This window comes from Alexandromys fortis, unplaced genomic scaffold (assembly GCF_014885135.2).
Source record: "Alexandromys fortis isolate MF-2015 unplaced genomic scaffold, M_Fortis_MF-2015_v1.1 scaffold_28, whole genome shotgun sequence".
NCBI lineage: Eukaryota > Metazoa > Chordata > Mammalia > Rodentia > Cricetidae > Alexandromys > Alexandromys fortis.
In genome coordinates this window covers 5,684,252-5,705,472 of record NW_026067901.1, presented here as the reverse complement: position 1 = coordinate 5,705,472, position 21,221 = coordinate 5,684,252, and the positions used below count along the sequence as shown (strand labels likewise).

At 42.1% G+C, this 21,221-nt stretch overlaps 1 protein-coding gene across 1 annotated transcript in view; it reads left to right on the top strand.

Moving 5' to 3' along the window:
- Pdzrn4 (PDZ domain containing ring finger 4) overlaps window positions 1-19,754 on the top strand; it is a 341,120-nt gene extending 321,366 nt beyond the window's left edge. Inside the window, 3 exon segments of the mRNA XM_050127841.1 lie at window positions 3,145-3,246; window positions 7,365-7,481; window positions 17,444-19,754. Of these exon segments, the coding sequence (XP_049983798.1) occupies window positions 3,145-3,246; window positions 7,365-7,481; window positions 17,444-18,961 (1,737 nt within the window). The 3' untranslated portion in view covers window positions 18,962-19,754.
- The last annotated feature ends 1,467 nt before the right edge of the window (window positions 19,755-21,221 follow it).

Below are 21,221 nucleotides of genomic sequence, written 5' to 3'. Positions count from 1 at the left end.
ATCAGCATATACCCCTCCCCTTCCCTCTCTTAGTTATTAAATACACATGCAACACATTCCCCTTCTTTTGCCCAAGATGTTTAAGTTTTCCTGAAAAATGTCTTAAGTAGTTGGATGCCAACATTTCAGATGTTCATCTGTCTCAGGTACAACATTACTGAAGCCTACGTACTGGTATATTCAAGCAGGAAAACCATATTATGCCACATACTGATCTTTGGGCATTGCTCCCCGACACACTCCCTTTGCTGGAGATCAGACCTAAAAGGAGAGCTTGGTTCATTTCTCTCATCCAGCACAAAGACATACCTACTTTCCCCTGCCCCAACAATACCCATTTTGGAATGAATAGTTGCATGTTTATACACAGAAGATATGAGTTCTAAATCTATTCTATACAAAAATTAACCTCATTTTGAACGACATTATCATATTGTTTTCCCTGAGGCTCTCATCCCTTCTTTCTTAAGCCAAATGTCCTTCTGGAAGCCGAGGGGGACAGGACTGGAGATCATTCTCCTCTCTCTGATGTGCTGTGTCTTCCTGGGAAAGAGCAGGCTGCTTCCCCACTAGCAGCTTTGCAACCACGAGCCATTATTCCAGGAACAAAGGCAGCTGAAGGGTGAGAGCCCTATCAGATCCCCCGCCTCAGATCTCTCATTTCTGAGAGGGCTCCTTGCTGAAACACACAGCCGCATTTCTTGCTTTTTATCAGTTTGAACACCAAACTAAAATCCCGAGAACACAGAAATCTACCAACCAGTTGGATAAACTGACCCTTATTTTGAAAAAAAGAAAATAGCTAATAATATTTTAATAGCAAATTTCTGCGGTGGCTTCGTTTCATCCCGTGTGATCCCGAAGATGAGTGGCTTCCACAGCAAATGTTTTGTGTTTACTGGCAATCCTAGAAGCCAAGATGCAGGCCACTATGAGATTACAAGGAAGAAAGCTGACTGTCAGCTACAGAGGATTGAGAAGTAAACATGCCACTGTGTTGGTGTCCTCGTAAACGTTAAGACTACGTCAAAAATAAATACCTGTCTAGACAGAAACAGACATACTCCTACATAAATAAGTCTTTGTAGATTTCATTCTGTTGTTTTTACTTAGCAGGACAAAATTTGCCTTCACAGTGGATTAAATATATATACTATATACACACATAGATAGATAGATAGATAGATAGATAGATAGATAGATAGATAGATAGAGGTAGATAGATAGATAGATGTCTTTACTTAGCAGGACATAATTTGCCTTCACAGTGGATTAAATATATATATACTAGATAGATAGATGATAGATAGATAGATAGATAGATAGATAGATAGACAGACAGACAGAGAGGGTAATACTATGTGCATCTATAGGGGCATACGCTGAAATTATGCCAGGCAAATAGTTGCCCTTTACCACGACCCTCTGAAAAAGCCACTATGAGCACCTAGTCTACGTTGGCAAACACGGTAGCCACATTAGTGTAGTGGAGATGAGGGGCAGAGTGATGGCAGGTGAACCTGGGTGATGAAAGGGAAGGTATGCATAAGTCTGAGTGAAAGCCAGAGGGGAAAGTAGTGAGCGTTAAATCCCAGACAAAAAGATGGAGCTTAGCCGTGTCGGAAATCACAGGACATTTAGAATCAAATATGCCTAGAACGAGACAGTTGTGCTGCAGGTAAACTAAGAAGTGCCATGGAATGGCCGGAAGCCCTTAGGCCAAAAGAAGTAATGGCCATAGTCTGTTAAAACCACAGTCCTAGCTGGACAAGGCTTGTTTGAGAGCTAGGAATAAGAAGGAATACACATAAAACCCACGAGCGTTGGGGCTTCTGTGTACAGACAAGCAAGAGACAGAGGTGGCAGCTGTTTTGATCAGAGTATGAAATGTGAGCTGGGTGCTTTCCTTCTCCTGTGCTCTGCTTTCCTAAGCATCTCTAATAAGGGTTTAGGGATAAGGATGATTCTGTGGTCCAAAGTGAGATTCTAAGGCTGATTTCCCTGTTTTCTGATAACCCTGTCTTGTCCTTGTGGAGCAACCAGAATCCCAGAGACGCACAAGTGGAAACTCTGAGTGAAAATATGAAGTTGCTGGAGAGAGAACCAGGCTAGCATGGCCACGTCTCTTTCCTATTTAACCTATTTAACCTATTTGTGTTCATTTAGGTACTTTTCTCTATGTTGGAATTTCCACATATTTTGATAATATGCTAGAGATTGAAAACATTGCCGCTATGAATTTTAGAAATCAATAAAACAAAATGATTTTAAGCATCCGAAGGAAAATCTGCTAAGTTAAAACTAAATACGTCTGAACACAAAAATGTAGTTCAAGGATGCTTACTCTGTTTTAAGAACGTGGGCATGTCTGAATGCTGTAGGATTTTTTTTTTTCTGCACAATATAAAGCTCACAAAAGTTTGGTTTCTTTCCTTCTTTTGGTAAAAGTCAATTTTACTTGATTCAATCTTTAAAATTTCCAAGTATACTTAAAATATTGCATGTGATTTTTTTTTTAAAGAGGAAGTGGGTAAACCCTTGGAAGGAGTCAAGTGTAGGGAGCAGGGTCCTAAAGAGCTCTTCTCTTTTTGGATGAGACTCATCTAGGATATAACTGGAGTGATGGTTGGACAACTGAGTCAGGCTCCCACCCAAACACGAAGTGATTAACTGAGCCCAGGTCAGCAGCCGTCTGGGAGCGCAGCCTGCTCAGGGGCCCTCCGCGGCTCTCTAATTGGCTCCCGGGAGCGTGCAGGATGACGGATTTCAGTTGTGGAACTGCCAGCCGCTTCCCCCAGCACTATTATCTCAGAGTGACACTTCCATTACTCTGAGCGGAGAAAGATGAACGTCACCTGTCAGGGGCTGGTTAATTGTGTTGCTAGATGTATGTTGCCAGGGCGCAGGTTGGACATTTATGAACATAACTGCTTCCTGTGATGTCCACCATCCTTCAGGGATCGATACGGCTCTTACCGCGCGCGTGTAATTGAGTGAAGGCACTTTCCACGGAGGGGCGAAGATGAGCCCATTGTGGGAGCTTCATTGTCCATACATTCACCATAAATGAGCTGATATTTGCCATTTATTGTGTGCAGCATTGTGGAAATAGAAACTAATGTGTCACTTGCATTTGTTCTCTAGATAAATGGGGAAGACATCCAGAACCGGGAAGAGGCCGTGGCTCTGCTGTCGAGCGAGGAGTGTAAGAGACTTGTGCTCCTGGTCGCCAGGCCCGACATGCAGGTTCGAGCAGAGAGCAGGGGCTTGAGCCTGAACGTTATGTTCACTGAGTTCATGAATGAATGTGTATGTGTTCCTGCTGGTCGGCATGGAATCTCTTCCATGGCTGTCTGTATAAACACAGATGCAAAACACTGCAAAGGCTGATCCTTACTGTCTAACTTCACCCCCAGAAAAGCCTACTAAAGACTCCAGGAAAAAATAGCTAAGCATTGATTTTAGAGAAAAATTTAAAACACAAAAAACGGAATCCTATCTCTCTGTCTGCTTGATAGTTTCTTAAATGCATTAACAAATGAGAAATAGTTGACTTCAGATTATTTCATTTTAAATTCTGTATAGACCCTTCCTTTAGGCTTCCATCTAAAATATATAATCGGCTTATTAAGGCATCATGAAGGATTCTCTAATGAGAAAAACATTAGCATATGTAGCTATCATCTTAAATCTTCCTAAAATAACTATGAAACTAACTCTCTCTGGTGTAGTTCCATGGAGGACACGAGTTCTTTTCCATAATTAACGTGACAAAAACATTTTCCTGCCACCCAAAAATGACACTTCAAAAGGAATACTTGTCTGTCTTGAGAGAGGAAGGTGCCATCAGCAACAAGGAGAGGTAAATGGTCAGGGAAAGGCACTTACCTCACGCCTACTTCCACTTTCTGTTCCTGTCCCCGTGAATGCAGAGTGGACAGCACGCTGTCACTGTCCTACCCACCTGTCAGCTGTGGGAGGGAAGTTAGTTATGTCATCGTTTGTCTCCCAGGATATTGATCTGATATTTTTCAGACTCAGTAACTACATTCTCTCTATAAATTACACGGAGAACGTGTATTTCAGTGTCAGGCTGGGTCCCAACTTGAATAGAGTGGATATAAAAAGACCCCTCCTTCCGCATATATTTCCTTTATGCCCTTGACCATTCTAAATGGTTCTCATAAAGTCTGCCGTAGCCTGGAGCCGAGTAGAGCCACACACCTGAGGTCGTGGTGGAGGGGAATGAGCCCGTGCACCAGGCTGGAGTGCCTTCGTGCTAGGAGGGAATTTGAAAATACGTTTGAAATTGTCGCAATTATCTGGAAGATTCTTGAGCCAATTATCTCACTGGTCCCATTCCCTTAAAGAAAAAAAGAAAGAAAAGAATAAAGGGGAACAGTAAAGTTCTTGGTAAGTTGAAAAGAATCGAGCGGCCATCCCGGTTGTGGAAAGGGTTTGTTATAAGGCAATTTCCTGTCCTCCCTTGTAGCTGCTGGGAAGCTCATGAATTTAGAACTGAAGCATTTCCCAGAGTGATCATAATGGGTAATAGAAATAATAGATACTAATGGCTTAAGACTAGACCTGCCACTCTTCGCCAAGCATACCTGGCTGGCAGAGGGTGGCTATCAGGCTCGCGCTCCTGAGCTTTCCCTCGGCAATAGTCAGTGTTGGAGGGCGAATTATCACATCGGACTCTTCCCCCCCTTACTAACAGACACCTCCAATGCTACAGACCACCACACCCCTGCTCCAACCAGGCTTGCCTTCACCCTTGGTTCTGAAAGGGGGCTCTATTTGTCACTAGAAAAGATGTAATTGCTTTGAAAATTGGATTTCCAGTGAAATCATCCAAGAAAATTCATCATAACACCATACCTTTAAGATAGAATTAACAAGGTACATGGTAGAGATAAAAAAAGAAAAAAAGCAGACGGATCCCGTTTCTCCACCTGCTGTCTTCGTCTGTCAAATTCAGCATCTCTGGTTGCACTGCGTGAGTGTGTAGTTTGAGCAGGGAAAATGAGGAAGCACACTATTTGTGTGCTTTCCATAGCGTGTTTAAAAATGTTTCGAATGCTCTCCAGATCCTTGGGAATGATCTATGTGCTTGCTGGGGGCAGTAGTGTGCATCTGTGCAATGTTTTTAAATAACTCATTGCCTTCCTTCCCTGTCACCTTTCTTTCATTTCCTGCCCATTTTCTTCCTCAGACCATTAAAGATATTGCTTTTCATCCCGTTCCCCTCGGGAAATGGGGGCAGCAAGGGCTCTCAGAGAAACTTGGAACCACCAGTTTGGAGACAGTGTACTCCGTCCTTTCTCTACTCAGTGCTGTGTCTGACCTAACCTACTTTGTGCAGACACCACACCTTGTCCTGTGAAGCTAATCCTTCGTTCCTGTTCCTTACAATTTTAGCAAGGAACTTTAGCATACAGTTAGATCTGAGGTAATATAATTCTGTGTGGGCTTTAATGGCCACCAGGGAATCTGTGCATTATAGTTTGCTATCTCTTGCTGTGATAAACACCAGAACCAAAAGCAATTTGGGGAGGAAAGAACTGTTTGCTTGCTTGGTTGTTTGTTTTACCCCACCACTGAGGGATGCCAGGGCAAGAGCTCCTTGCGGGTTCTTGGAAACAGGAGCTGTAGCAAAGACCACAGAGGATGCTTCGCACTGGCACAGACCAGTTATAACATAGGCCCACCTACCCAGGGATGCTACCACCCACAGCGGGATGGGCCCTCCTACCTCAGTTAACAACTAAAGAAATATACCCACAAACATGCCCATGGCCAACCTGATGGAGGCAAGTCCTCCGTGACTTTTCCCTCTCCCAGGCATTTTGTCAAAACGAATTTTAACTACGATGACGCCATGATCTGTCCTCTGTTAATAAACGTCGTGTGAGTGTGTGAACGCTGGTGGTACCACTTAATGTCCTATTTTCAAGTTGGCTTTTTTTCTTTTTAAGTTTTCGGACATTCATTTGTCGTTAAAGGTTTCTTATTGAAAACACCTCCAACCCTTGCCCCTTTGTCAGTAGACACCTGTGCTCTTTGTAGCCCAGAGTGGACAGAGTTCTGATGGCAGTACGGGCCATTTAATGAGCATAAACAGTTGGTGTATGTACTCCAGCTCCAGAAACGGAGGCCAAGTATCTGCATTGGCTGTCTACAGTCATCAAAGTGTGATGGCAATCTCCAGCTTCCTACTTCACTTTGTGTGAAGAAACAAACGAGATTTGTTTCAGTGAGGGCTCACTGAAAGTGCCTCACCCACAAACGGAACTGTGTACCACTCCACTTCCTTTAAAGACCACATTGGCCAGAATCCCTAGGACTAAGAGACGTGATGGGAGCTGGGGTGTCCTCCATGGTACAGTGTGTGCCTAACACGCTTGAGGCCTTGAGTAATTCTCAGGACCCTGTGAATAAGCAGGCATGGCTAAGGTTACTTTTATTTCCCTACAGAATTTAGGCGCCAGTGAGATGGCTCAGTGGATAAAGTCACTTACCACCGAGCCTGATAACCTGAGTTTGATTCCCTGAAGTCACCTGGTGCCAAGAAAGAACGTACTCCCACAGGATGTCCTCCGAGTTTCCGATGGACCCCATGGAATTTGGACATATACAGTCATGCATGCGCGCACACACACTCACACACACACAGTGCAAGAGAGAGAGAGAGAGAGAGAGAGAGAGAGAGAGAGAGAGAGAGAGAGAGAGAGAGAGAGAGAGAGAGAGAGAATAAAAGTTTGGGTGATTGGTTTTTAGTCTTTGGGGTGTTTTTCTTTTCTTTTTTTTTATAGATAAAATCTGTTGTCTATCAAGTCTTTTATGATGAGCTTCACCTTGCTATCTTGAGTCATCCAACTAAATTTTTTTTTTTAAAAAAAAAGCAGGATAATGGTAAAATCCGCTTGTTGGGGGCGCTTTGTATACAGTCGCACTGGGGGATGCTGTTCATGGTAAAAGCCCAATTGTCTCATAGCCGGATCAGAACCACTGCAGTTCTTTTCAGCCAGGGCTGTGGGAGATAATGAGCATGCCAGCTGTGGATTATACAGTGCGCTTTTCATGGGTTCTGAAAGAAGGCAATGCTCGGTGCTGTGGGATTTACTCAGTTATGAGAGAAAAATCTAAAGCTGTTTCAGTAGAGGATAAAAGGTCTGAGAATCCTTTTCTTCCTTTCTTTTTGTCTCACCTTTTCTTCTTTCTGAGAGGCGACTATAGGGGGGCTGCGGCTCCGAAGAGAATCACGGATAAAGAGAGCTGCTCGGCTGCCCGCATTGAGGCTTACCCTATTTTAGCATGGGTCGCCCTAACGTAATGTAATGTACTAATGTTTTCCTTTGCAGCTGGATGAAGGCTGGCTGGAAGATGAAAGGAATGAATTCTTGGAGGAGTTAAACTCAGAGATGCTGGAGGAAGAACTTAATGAAGGGGCCCAGTGCACAGCCAATGAGCTACAGCAGGTAGGGCCACCCATCTGAACAGCATCATTGGAAATGTCGCTAGTTTTCTCTAATGGGTAAGGAAACACAGTCAAAGGGGTTGATCAAACAACTCTGTAATCTTTTTGGGCAAATGATCTTCTCAAATGAAGCAGAAGGAATATGGACCTTTTCTATTAAGATTATTCCCAGTTTGGAAAGCCTGAGCAATATTGATAATATAATACAGTAGCATTAAGATGTTGAAATAAGTAGTTTTCAGTGTAATTTTCAGAAACTTAGTAGTAAATATGTGTGTTGTATTTGGCTATAATTACTAGGAACAAGCAGCTATCAAATGTGGAGTAACTTCAAAAATGGAAATTTGGACTTTACAATATAAATGTAAAGAGAAGAAGATGTGATATAAGGATTTGTATACTTCATGGGTTAATCACACCTGTGTGCACCTAAACAACCATAAAGGTGATCTTTGGCCCCATGCCTACTGTATGCATGCCCCACAGCATTATTTGAGGTGACCGACATCATGTTATCTTACGGTCACATATTCATTCAACAGAAATTTGAACTCTTAATGTTCCAAGTACCATCCTGCTACTTAGAATGTTTGAAAGAATAGAGGTCCTGACCTTAATTAATACACAGTGAGGGAAGATCATGGTGTGGCTATGGCAGAGTAAGTCTAAGAGTCTTATTTTTGTTATTTTTGCACTACAAAAAAAATGACCTATTTTTTATTCTAATTCATGTCTTTCATCTGCCTGACATATCTCTTGCTAACATTCCTGTCAATTTACTACTTGGTTTAATTATCTTCCTTGTCCCAACATTAATTATTAACTCATTCTAAAAGATGTTTTTTTTAAAAAAAATCCTGACAGGTTAAACCATGTGAAGCATAGCCATTCTAACACCTCACCAACCTGAATAATGAAATATGTTTTCATGCTACCGTCTCAAACAGAATGTCGTAACTACACCCTGAGACAGCAAGCTCCACCGTCAACACAGCCAGGAGTGATGTATCTCAGGATTCTTGCTGGCCCCTCTCCTAGCCCGTGCTCAGGAGTGATGCCATTGGGTGGTAGTTGTTTTGCAGTATAGGTAGGGTGGGAGTTTCTATATATGACTTCAGTCAGCACCAGCCACAAATAAAGATATCTTTTGTTGGCAGCTGCTGCTTACAACCAAGAAAATCCTTGCTCCAGGCCTTTTCTTTCTTAGATAAAAAATGTAACCAGTACAGAATTGACAAGAGGTTGTTGGAATAAAGAGTAAGGGAGAGATCCTGTTCAGGAGCATGCAGTGCCAAGTGCTGCCTGCTCACATCAGATGGAATACAACTGTGAGGGCTTGTGAAGGAACACAAAACGTCCCTGAGGTTAGATACCCATTGTGTGGCCATTTTTCTTCACCAGAAGCCTGAAAACTGATGAGAAGTACAAACACCTTTAAAACACCTTTTGCCCTCATAAGAGGGACTATTGCATGAGCAATGTCCTGTCAGAAACACTGTCTGTCAGAGTCCTAATTCCAGAGGGATGAATGACAGCCAGGCATTATGTTAGGAACATTATGTTAGAGCAAGAAACTCTGGGATCGGAAGGGAGATTTTCATTTTCACAGTTTTTCACAGACTAGTGAATGCAAAGTCAACTTAGCAACTTAAATTTGGAGGCAGTTTAGTGAATGCCTTATACCACCAAGGCTAACTTTCCACGCAGTCTTGGGTTGCACAGTGGCCCTGAAGTCATTGTACAGTGATTCGCATGGCATGGTTTGTATCCTTCCAATTGTACATGAAGTAAGAAAAAGACTAGCCGATTTGCACTGTCTCAAGTCCTTACAAGATACTAGCATGCTTTCATTGTAAGGACTGTTGCATATATACTCAAACTCCCAGAAGTAATATGACCATCAATCAGGGTGAGTGAGCCACAGCATATAGCCCTTGTCAGACAGAGCCAGACGTGGGGCTGTGAATGGCTTTCCTTTGCTAACTGTATTTTTTTTTAATCAGAAAGGCATTTAAAATCAATCCATGTAGTCATAACTAATACATGAACTTATCGTAGGGAAAGCTTGAGAATCCTATAATTAATACTACAGAGAGAGAGAGAGAGAGAGAGAGAGAGAGAGAGAGAGAGAGCTGTATTTTCTTATTATTTATATAGCCCTTGTCAGACAGAGCCAGACGTGGGGCTGTGAATGGCTTTCCTTTGCTAACTGTATTTTTTTTTAATCAGAAAGGCATTTAAAATCAATCCATGTAGTCATAACTAATACATGAACTTATCGTAGGGAAAGCTTGAGAATCCTATAATTAATACTACAGAGAGAGAGAGAGAGAGAGAGAGAGAGAGAGAGAGAGAGAGAGAAAGAGAGAGAGAGAGCTGTATTTTCTTATTATTTATATGACATTACTTTTGAAGAAGGAAATAGCAATTATCTAGAAGTTTTTAAACTTACTTTAGAGTACTTTTATTATCCCGTCCATTCTTTCTTACCACAGGTTTAATTGGGTTTAGTCATGTAGGCTAGAGTTAGGAGATAGATATTTACTATAGTGAGTAAATGTACAGTAAGGAAAACATTGTGGAGTGAATAAGGTGGATCACGGATAACATGCAGTGAGAAAAGAAAGGCTTTTAGCATATCCATCTCTTTGGGCCATTGATAAGCTGTTCTTTATGAAAGTAAAAATTACCAGGTAGTAAAATTATATATATGTATATATGCAACCTATATGCAGATTAGATATTCCCATATATGTCAAAACATGTTTTTATATTATATGAATGCCTGCTCATCTGTGTTGCTCAAATTTTTCTGGAAACTATCCGTTTTCACTTGTTATTGGGGAAGGGATCACTGTTCAATTGGTGCAGTAGCCAACATTATGACTTCAAACTTTTACAGAATTAAAAAAAGCTGTGTTGTGTTGGCAAGTAGTAAGGAGGCCAGGAGCTAAAGCAGGGCTCAAACTTCCCCCATCAGTCACTAATTAAGAAGATACCTTGCAGCTAGATCTTGTGGTAGCATTTTCTCAATTGAGGTTCTCTTCTTTCAGACGACTCTAGCTTGTGCCAAGTTGACATAAAACTAGCCAGGACACTCACTGATTGGCTAAATGTCATGCCTCAATGTAGGCTGTGTAGCTCAATGTGGCAAGTCACTTTCTATGCAAGGGATCTTAAGTACATGACATCGTTGTACTGACAACCTGGATCCTTCTGTTCATACCCATTCTCAAAAAATGTTGGTTCCAATTCGTAATAGTCACTAATAAAGAACTTTAATTCTTTTTCTAGAAGATATTCTCAGAACTTTATTAGTTATTAAGAAAATTTTATTAAGAAAATTATACCCAGATATTATCCAGGTCAGAGGTAATTTTTGTCCTTTGTCTTTATACATTCTTCCATCTAGAAAGTTCAGCGAGAACTGCTATTACTGCTGAATGAGGGTCTAGTTGAGTGGTTAGATTTGGGGTTGAGGAATAAACTTTGTGTGTAGGGAAAGAATCATACTAGATGGTCAACATTGTGTCTAGGCAATCCAAACAAGTTAGGAACTTTAAAAGCAGTCGGGTGCCCACTACTAGAAACAGAATCACCATAAACGATAGGAAAGAGCACAGGAAGGAACCGAGCAGAGCAAGAAGCCAAATGAAGATATCTAAAAGCAAGACGGGAAGCCAAGCCTGGTTGAGGAATAGAGTCACATTTTTTGGCTATATTAGCTTTTCAATCTTGGCTGCTTCTCATTCCATTTGTTGAGATCTGTTAATATGCATGCAAGCACTAGTGTTCAGTGTATCACAGACTACAGTCTTATTTGTGAAGCCAATAAGAAGTCTCGCACAGCTACTATCTGAGTGCAAACAGCTGGGAGACTCCATCACAGGCCTACAGGCTTTTTCATTTGGGACCTTTTTTATGTATGATTTCTTTCTGGAGCCCATTTTTGCCCTTCGCTGACTAGGCTTTTTAGTCAGTGAGAGTTGACTGACACATGGATGCTGAAGTTCTTATCTTTCCTGAGAAGCAACCTAACCCAGTAAATCATTCCCAACAGTATCTAGAATAGCAGATTGCTTTCCTGTCTCTGGAACCCTGTAGTGTTGGGTGATGCTACAGTTGGCATTTATTTTTTCTTTTGTTTTCTTTTTTGAAAACAAACTATCCTTTTTTTCATTTTACATACAAATCCCAGTTCCTATTCCCTTCCCTCCTCACATCCCTCCACCTTCTTCCCAACCCATCCACTCCTCAGAGAGAGAGTAAGGCACATTGCTTTGAGGGAGGACGAAGAAGCAAGGCCCTCCCTGTTATATCTAGACTGAGCAAGGTATCCATTTAGAGAGAATGGGTTCCAAAGAGCCAGTACAAACATTAGAGATAAACCCTGGTGCCACTGCCAGAGGCCCGGCAGTCTGCCCCAGCCATGCAAATGGCACCCACAGTCAGAGGGACTAGTTTAGTCCTATGCTGATTTCTTCCCTGTCTGGCCAGAGTTGGTGAGTTCCCACTAGCTTAGATAAGCTATTTCAGTGTCCCCATAATGGTCTTGACCTCTTTGCTCATTTTCTTACTCCTCCCTCTCTTCGACTAGACTTTGGGAGCTCAACCCAATGCTCCGCTGCAGGTCTCTGCCTCTGTTTCCATCAGTTGCTAGATGGAGGTTCTATGGTGACATTTAAGATATTCATCAATCTTAGTACAGGGCAAGGCCAGTTTTGGCATCCTCTTCAATATTGCTTAGGGTTTTTGCTGGGGCCATCCTTGTGGATTCCTGGGAATTTTTCTAGTGCCAGGTTTCCTGTTATTTTTTTCCCCCTGAGGTGTCACTAGAAGAGCAGAGAGTGGTGTGTGTGGTGTGTGTGTGTGTGTGTGTGTGTGTGTGTGTGTGTGTGTAGGTACAAGCTCTTTCTGGTTTTGTTTTCATGGCAACAAAGACATTCAGAAGAAATGTTCTCAAACCAAGGATGCCTAATGTACCTGCTAAGTCCTATGTGCTCTTCTCTTCTGCTGCTACCAGGCATTGTGTCAAGGCACTGAGCAGATATCACTGAGCAATGAGAGGAAGGCCTACAGAGTCTTGACATGCACAGGTATAAAACTTTAAGAGGAAAATATGAAACAAATAAGCGAAACCCCATGGTCTTTGGTTTGGTTTGGTTTGGTTTGGTTTGGTCTGGTTTTTTTGGAGACAGGGTTTCTCTGTAGCTTTGGAGCCTGTCCTGGAACTAGCTTTTATAGACCAGATTAGCCTTGAACTCACAGAGATCTGCCTTCCTCTGCCTTCCAAGTTCTAGGATTCAAGGCAGGTACCACTACCCCTGAGCTAAAACCCCGTGTTATATTCTAGAGTTAAACAAAGAAACATAATTTTCTGTAGCCATACCAATTTTTATGAAAGAAAATCTAACTTATTCATGAATTTAGGCTTCCCTAAAAATTGTATTAAAAGGACTCCTACACCCTAAGGCTCAGTGAGCCTTGTAGAAAGAAGAAGCGGAAAGAGTTTAAGAGCCTGGGGGCTAGAATGTCTTCTGTGAGACATAAATCTTTATATTTGCCAAGGAAGCTGTACCTATGAAAGTTCACTAATATGAACATCTAAGTAAGACTTACATAATGGTAACACCAGATAACATGCCCAGGCAGACTAAGGAACACTCATAATGCCTTACCCCTAAATAAAGAGCTACAAAGGTTTTGGAATAAGGGAGAATCATTCTTTCCAGTGACAAGTCCCCCTGATTATCGAATCTTAAGCAATTAGCCCTAAACATATGCACACGTGAGCAACACAAATGGAGCCAGCGGTTGCATTTACACACACACACACACACACACACACACACACACACACACACACCAATAAAAATTTAAAAAGAATAAGTCATGAAGGTGAGAAGGAGTGGCGGGGAAGGGAACAGAGGAGGAGCTGGGTAGGGAAGATGGAAGGTTTCAGTGCGTTTGAGCTCAAATACTTTTGAGGAGAAGCAGAAGTGTAGGTGACTGAAGTAGAATTTTGATAAGAGTTAACTGTTGATCAAAAAACAAAGTTACTTTTACTGCATGAAGCATTTTAAAATAAGAGTCATGATTGGTAGTAGAATGAGGGTACCCGATTCTCATAAACTAAGAAGAAGTACAGAACCTAAGAATCTCTTGTTTCAGACAGAGAATTGAGAGTCCAGCTTCATATCAGTGTGTTAGTGCTCAATTTTCAGAGACTCATATAAACAATCTTCTCCTAATAATGGCTAACCAGGTAATAACCAAAGCTTCCACAATATCTCTTCTTGTAGCAGATTTGCCCTCTATGGACTCTCTGGGACTGCCCGGAGCCTCTCTGACTAGTTTAGCTTTCCAATTTCTTTCCTCCCTCTCTTCCTCTCTCCCTCCCTCCTTCCTTTTCTTCCCTCCAATATCACACAACTTTTTTCTTATCCATAAACATGGCCTTCTGTTTTCCTTGTAAAAAGGTATCTTCATTTCATTTTGTGTTCTTTGCATATACAATTACACATGTTAAATTTGCTTTTAAATCTTAACACAACTCAGGGAGAAATCAAGCTTTAACTGCCATACACCAAAATGGATGAAAATACATCTATTACCCTCCAGAATAGTCCTTTATTTTTATAAAATTCAAGAAGCCTAAGTACATTAATAATAGTTAAATATGCTTCAAGTATTTAAACTTACTTAGACTCTCATGTTTTATAGCTAACAACAAGAAATATAATCCTACCTGGTCAATGAATCCAATCATATATTAATGATTTGAACTAACAGGGACTACTTAAATTAATAGTTTTTATTTTGAGACAATTTGAAAAGAATTTCTCCATTTTTTCATATAAACACATGCCACATAATAAATACACAAAGGACGATACAGAAACACATATATACTAAGTTTGTGCATCTTTCAGCTAACCAAGACACTGTTATACAAATTTATCAGGTAATAAAAAGAAAGCTAAAACTGAATCATATTCGTGAACAAATGGAAAGGCTAAGGTCATCTAACGTTAAGGCTTTTAGTGCAAGTTTTATATAGTATTTGGATTGATTTTTGAAGTGAAGCCATCTCTATAGCTCCTGATGGAGCTTTCTGGGTTGTTGTTGTTGGTTGCTGCTGCTGGTGGTGGTGGTGGTGGTGGTGGTGGTGGTGGTGGTGGTGGTGGTGGTGGTGGTGGTATTGTTGTCGTTGTAGTGGTGGTGGTGGTATTGTTGTTGGTGTCGGTGATGGTGGTGGTGATGATGGTGTTGTTGTAGTGGTGGTGGTGGTGGTGTATTGTCTTGTTTGGTTTCTTCTCCTAGTCTTGGTTTCCAATGAGTCTATGGATTTGTTCCTAGCTATTTACCTTTGAGCTAGGCCTGGCTGAAATAGCAATCTTACAAGTAGCTTGGAACCATCAACAGACATAAAATGGGCAGATCAAGAACTCAGAGAGCTAAAGCTCTTTAGACGCCAGCTCAGTGTTACAGTTTCAGAACTCTATGGGAAATAGCCACAAGAAACTTTAAAGGAGCCACACTAGTCATACACAGGGGGGAAGCACACGGAAGCCAAGTGAATTTACCAGAGAAAGGCCACTAGGCACTGCCGTAAGCTTGGTGATGACAGGACGCAGAGGAAGATCTGAGGAAAGCAGTCACTTCTCACCAACCCTAGTCCGAGGAATTCTTGGGACAGTTTCCCTTGGCGGGATTGAACTAAATTCTGCTCGGTGGTCTCCAGAACTCCTTTTGTGAGAGGCTTATCTTGTTGCTTAAGGAAAGGCACTGCTCAGGAAATGTTTCAAGCCACTGTGTTGTTTATCTGGCATTGTTTCCCAGAGTCACCCATCTCCTAGTGTCTCGGAACACCCTGACTCCAAGTGTGTTGGTAGCTCAGGAAAAGGGCTGACCACTCTCAAGTACGCCTTCTGATGAGCTGAGTTCCTTCTAACCCAGGAGTGGGGCATGTTCTTCTGAGGTGTTTCCATGTGACATTATATATAGCAAGTTATGCTAACACCTATCTCGGGGCCCTTGTTGCCCAGGGTATCCAGGGAAGGCTGGAGACAGTGTTTATTCTTCAGAATCAGAATGCTTCATAATAGAAAGTTCTCAGAGGAGTATTGAGGTAGCCCCCAAATCCCTTAGCCTCTACGAAACCAACTGTCACCAACGTGGCTTCATAAAACAGAGAAAATGAAACTAATAGGTATGGGGAAATATAACTCAATTAAACAAGAGTTTACCTCCTGATTGGGTCAGACCAAACAGCTGCGCAGTGTCTCCCAACATAGAACCTTATTATTCTGCTTCTACACCCAGACTCCAAAGGCAGGAACAGCCCAGGACTCCTAAAGGGATTCTTCATCTCCAGAAGTCTGTCCCTTGACCAAAGACTTAGCTTATATACCTAAACCAGGAAGGCAGGTCAAGGCAGTAGCCTCTCATTGGCCTACTCATGCAGAGACACCCTGTTTCCAGAGGTTTCCTTCTGGAAAAAGTGAAATGGATGTGGAAGGTTGGAATCTGGGCATGGCAGACTGATGTCCTTTCAGATGGCCGACCAGCAAGAGCTGCACCCTCCTGAAGGACCACAAAGCATGCATCTTTACAGGTCACAGGTTCCCTTTTGGGGGTAGCCATATCCTTTACAGGAGTTTGAGGTTATGGTATCAGTCACAAGTCAGCCTGACCCCTTCTGCTTATGTCTGTAAAGGTGGATCCATGCCATAGAGACCACTGACAACGAATTTTGGTATTTAAGGAATTTATATGTCCAGGTAAGCCCAGGCCTACTCCAATTCCATCTGTCCAAAGCTAAATCTCATCTTTGCAGAGAATTACTGGCTAAGAGTGCTTTTTATGTGATTGAGTCCTAGTACATTGTGCTCGCTTCAGAGAAGCATTGGTTTGAAGGTGTATTATGGCCATGTATCCAGAACAGGACACATTGGCCTTAAGTGATGTGGAGTGGGAGGTGAGTTTGCCTTCCAGCCCCTGCTGCTCCTAACAGCCTAGATTTGTCTGGAGTGGAGCTTTCTCCTCTACAGACAGAGAGATAGCTTGGGAGTTCCAGCACAGCGTATTAGCATAGCTCTAATAGTTTGTGATATGGGCCTTACTATCTTCAATCAATTTTCCTCTGAATTTACGTTGTGGGGATCCTGAAATAAGCCCTCTGACACCAATAGCCGTGATGGAAGGACATAACACTCACTTTTGGACCAAAGCTAGGACAGTCCCTGCAAGGCTTTGATCCTGGGTCCAGTTCGTATTTTCATTTTATACCCTAAAATCACAGGGCAGGGTGGGGAACCAAAAGAGATTTTACAGAAGTTTAATAGGGGAGTCAGTAGGTTGTTAGGAGCAATGGTCCATTGTTTTGGCTATTTCTCCAGGTCATCCTGTACCAGGGAGCAAGTAAAGTCGTGCTTGGCAGATGGGCAGTACAAGCAGAGCTTTAAGTAAATCACGAAATAAATCAATAAGTCAGTGTTAGATAATTGGTCCTTCCTACTTTATTCTAATTTATTTACGGAAAGTCAAGAAGCAGCAACAGTTAGGTGATTGTGGCTCCCAAACACAGGATCACTGAAATCCTAAAGATGTAGATACTGTTAGGTATGCTTCTGTACGTTTTCACCTGAGAAGTTCAGGGTCACTTCATGTATATTTTTACCTCAGTTTCCCAGAGAGGAAAGCCTGAAGGTAAAGATTCTTCATTTCCAGGTACGCTGTCTTGTTTACACCCAGTGAGTGTTAGAGGCATAATGAAAGAACTGCTTATTCCCTCTGTGTAGCTGCACAGAAGGCTGTCATGAGCAAATTAGTAAGCATGCTACAGTTAGAGCGGCTTCTAGGAACTGCCCCTTAGCCCTGAAGCATTGTTTCTCAAGCAGGTGTAGAATAGCCTGCGTTTTTACAGAATGATTTCTTATGATCTCGTAACTTCATTTTCAGCCAAAGAAGCAGGAAGAAGAAGAAGGCACAACAGACACGGCGACATCTTCTTCCAACAACCAGGAGAAGGACAGTGGAGTGGGGCGCACCGATGAGAGCTTGCGGAATGATGAGAGCTCGGAGCAGGAGAATGCAGTCGAGGACCCCCATAGAACGTCTTTGAAGAGCAAGAGAGAGCTGGGGCAGAGCCAAGACACCCTAGGAAGCCTTGAGCTTCAATGCAACGAGAGCTTTGCTGGTGGAGAGTGCTTGGACTCGGACTGCGCCAGCAACCACGAGGTGTGTGAAGGATTCCAGCAGCTGCTGGAGCTTAAGATTCGAAACCACGGAGACTATGACCTGTACTACTCGAGTAGCACAATTGAATGCAACCGAGGGGCGCAGGACGGGGTGGAGCACGAGCTGCAGCTGCTTAACGAAGAGCTAAGAAACATTGAGCTGGAGTGCCAGAACATCATGCAGGCTCACAGGCTCCAGAAAGTGACGGACCAGTATGGAGACATCTGGGCACTGCATGATGGAGGGTTCCGGAACTACAACACCAGCCTGGATACGACGAGGGGAAAACTGGATGACATCATGGAACATCCCGAAAAGTCAGACAAGGACAGCTCAAGTGCATACAACACAGCCGATAGCAGCAGAAGCACTCCACTAACTATCGACCGGTCTCCCGACAGTTCCCTTCCGAGAATGATCAACCTCGCCAATAAGAAAAATCTGAGAAGCACAATGACAGCCCATCAGCCCGCTTCCAGACCCAGCACCAAGGAATACACGTCTACCCGTGTCAAAACCACCGACGAAGGCTGCAGCATTGAAAGCCTGGAGAAGAGTCTAGAAACTCACCAGCTTCCGGATCAGGACTACACAGTCAATGAGCACACTCCCTATCTCTCTCCTTACCACAGCTCCGCCTACAGATCCGCCAACATCCCTGCGCATGCCCGGCATTATCAAAGCTACATGCAGCTAATTCAACAGAAATCTGCCGTGGAGTACGCCCAGAGTCAGCTCAGCTTGGTGAGCATGTGCAAGGAATCGCAAAAGGGCTCAGAGCCCAAGATGGAGTGGAAGGTAAAAATTAGGAGTGACGGGACCCGGTACATAACAAAGAGACCAGTGCGAGACCGCATTCTGAAGGAACGTGCCTTAAAGATCAAGGAGGAGCGGAGCGGCATGACCACAGACGACGACACCATGAGTGAGATGAAAATGGGGCGCTACTGGAGCAAGGAGGAGAGAAAGCAACACCTGGTCCGGGCCAAGGAGCAACGCCGGCGCAGGGAGTTCATGATGCGGAGCCGGCTGGAGTGTCTTAAGGAGAGCCCGCAGAGCAGCGGCGAGGGCAAGAAGGAGTTGAGCATCATTGAACTGAGCCACAAAAAGATGATGAAAAAGAGAAACAAGAAAATTTTGGATAACTGGATGACAATCCAAGAACTGATGACCCACGGAGCCAAGTCTCCAGATGGCACAAGAGTCCATAATGCCTTTCTGTCAGTGACCACCGTATGACCAGGCGAATGGGACAAGTAGATTACGGAGCATGCTACCAGTTTCGGTAGTGTATGATTGCCTCGTTCAATGTGGCGTTTTTATATATATTTTGTGACTTTACAGTTTAAATTTTTTGTAAGCAAAAATATCTGGTACTTTTTAATTTGTTTTTCATATGCTGGTACCTTCTTTGGCTACTATCTTTCCTTAACTTGTGATATATTCATAGCGCTCATTTATAGAAAAAAGATAAAACAATGAAAAAAACAAAGGAAAGGAAAAAACTCGAACAAAAACTAAGGCTCTAATTAATTTCCTATTTTAATGTATCTATTGTAAGTTAAAATCTGGATTTATTTCTCTAATTTTCTTATTTTCTATTTTAATAGTTCAATGCCAAAACACGTCTATGCTTACTTCCTGGCATAGTGAATACTAAATCAAATCTGCTCATGAACTACATGCCACAACTTGTCTTATACATGGAATAACACCCCTTTTAACGGCCTTGTGTACATTTAGCACATTAATGGCAGTTGTCTTTGTCTCGGTGAAGTGTGGGTGGACAATCTTCCTGTGATATGTAGTGACACTGGTCATGTAGCTAGATAATTGTGGTAATTTGTGATGATTAAAAAAATAAATTATTGACTATCCTTAAGAAAATTTATCAAGGACTGTTATTTTCCTTGTCCACTGTGGTTAACGTGTAGCTGTACATATGCTATTAGAAGACTTAATTGTGAATTACAAATTGTACGTTTTTTCTATCACCTTTTTTTTCAATAAAGTTGTTTTGAAACATGATTTACGTATCATTGTGTTGCGAATTCCTACCTAGAACAAATTAGACAATAAATGCTCAATTCACCTTCATGGCCCTCTCTGCCTTTCACATGTGAGAGAGCCAAAAAAAAAAAAAAATATTTCGGGAAGAACGGAAAGAGAATATTAGTGAAGGACCTCCCAAGACACATCTTTTTCCCTATAAAACTCACATTCCCCGAGAGGTTTCAACAATGGAACCTCACCTCTCGCAGCTCTGGAGACTGTAGAATCATTCAGTTTTGGTCGGGCACAATCCAGTGTATAACACAGCATGTTCATTTAATAGGTCATCTAAAAACAGGCTTTGGGGTGTCATCTTTGCAGGAAGCTTCCACATGTTCAAATTTAATGCCTTCTATGTCTTTATTAAAGGGCACATTGTAAACTGGAGAAGGAGTTTTTTTTTTTAATCTAGCTTTTTATTATTTAAGCATATTCCACGCCAGTCATTGCACTTAGAGACTAGATGAGAACGTTAGCTCTAGATACAAAATTTCATTTCACCCAACAGTTTGTTTGCCATAATGAGGATACTGCATCTAAATATTTCTGAAGTTAGCGTCCTGCATGAATAGCTGGAGTGGCTTCCTATTAGCTCTTGAACCAGTCTCTGGCATCAGCACTATACTCAAGCCTCCCCATAGCTTGCCCAGCTCACCTGTCTCTTCAGCACACACTGTTAAGCACACTGTTTTTTTTTTTTTTCCTTGGGAATTTATTCATAAATAAATCACATACATAAGTCTTACTGTCTCCTTTTGTAGATTTTTAGGTTCATGAAGGAACAGTCTTCAATCCCCAGTTTTGCAACTCTTGTTAAATTCCATTTCAACAATAATGAATGCTATTTTCCTTTAAATATTTTATGGATTTGTATTGCCCTCTTTTGTTCTGATGCTTCTTTCGTTCTGCTACTGTGAATAAACACTCTGACCAAAAGAAACTTAGGGCATGGAAGGGTTTATTTCATCTTACACTTCCAAGTCATGGCCCATCATTGAAGGAAGTCAGTGCAGGAATTCGCTTGCTGTCTTGCTCTCTTGTTCACTTGCTCAGCTCGCTTCCTTATACAACTCTGGACCATGTGCCCACAGTGGGCTTGGCTGTTCTACCTCAATTATTAGTCAAGACAGTCCCTCAAAGACATGCCCACAAAAATCCAACCAGATGAAAGGAATTACTCAATTGAGGTTGTGTCAGATTGACAGGTGATGCTAACTACAACAACCCTACATATTGGTCTGTTCACTACTTTTTCCTTCTTCTGCCTCTCCATGATTGCAGCTTTTCAAAGAGCCTAAAAATAAATAAACTCATTTACTTCCCTATAATTGAAAATCTGAACTCAAATTTTTAATTTGATAAAGTGATAATGTATCAAATTCGATAAGGTGATAATATCAAAGTAAGGAAACTGAAGATTTCCTTGCTTCTTTATTTTAGCCTTTGT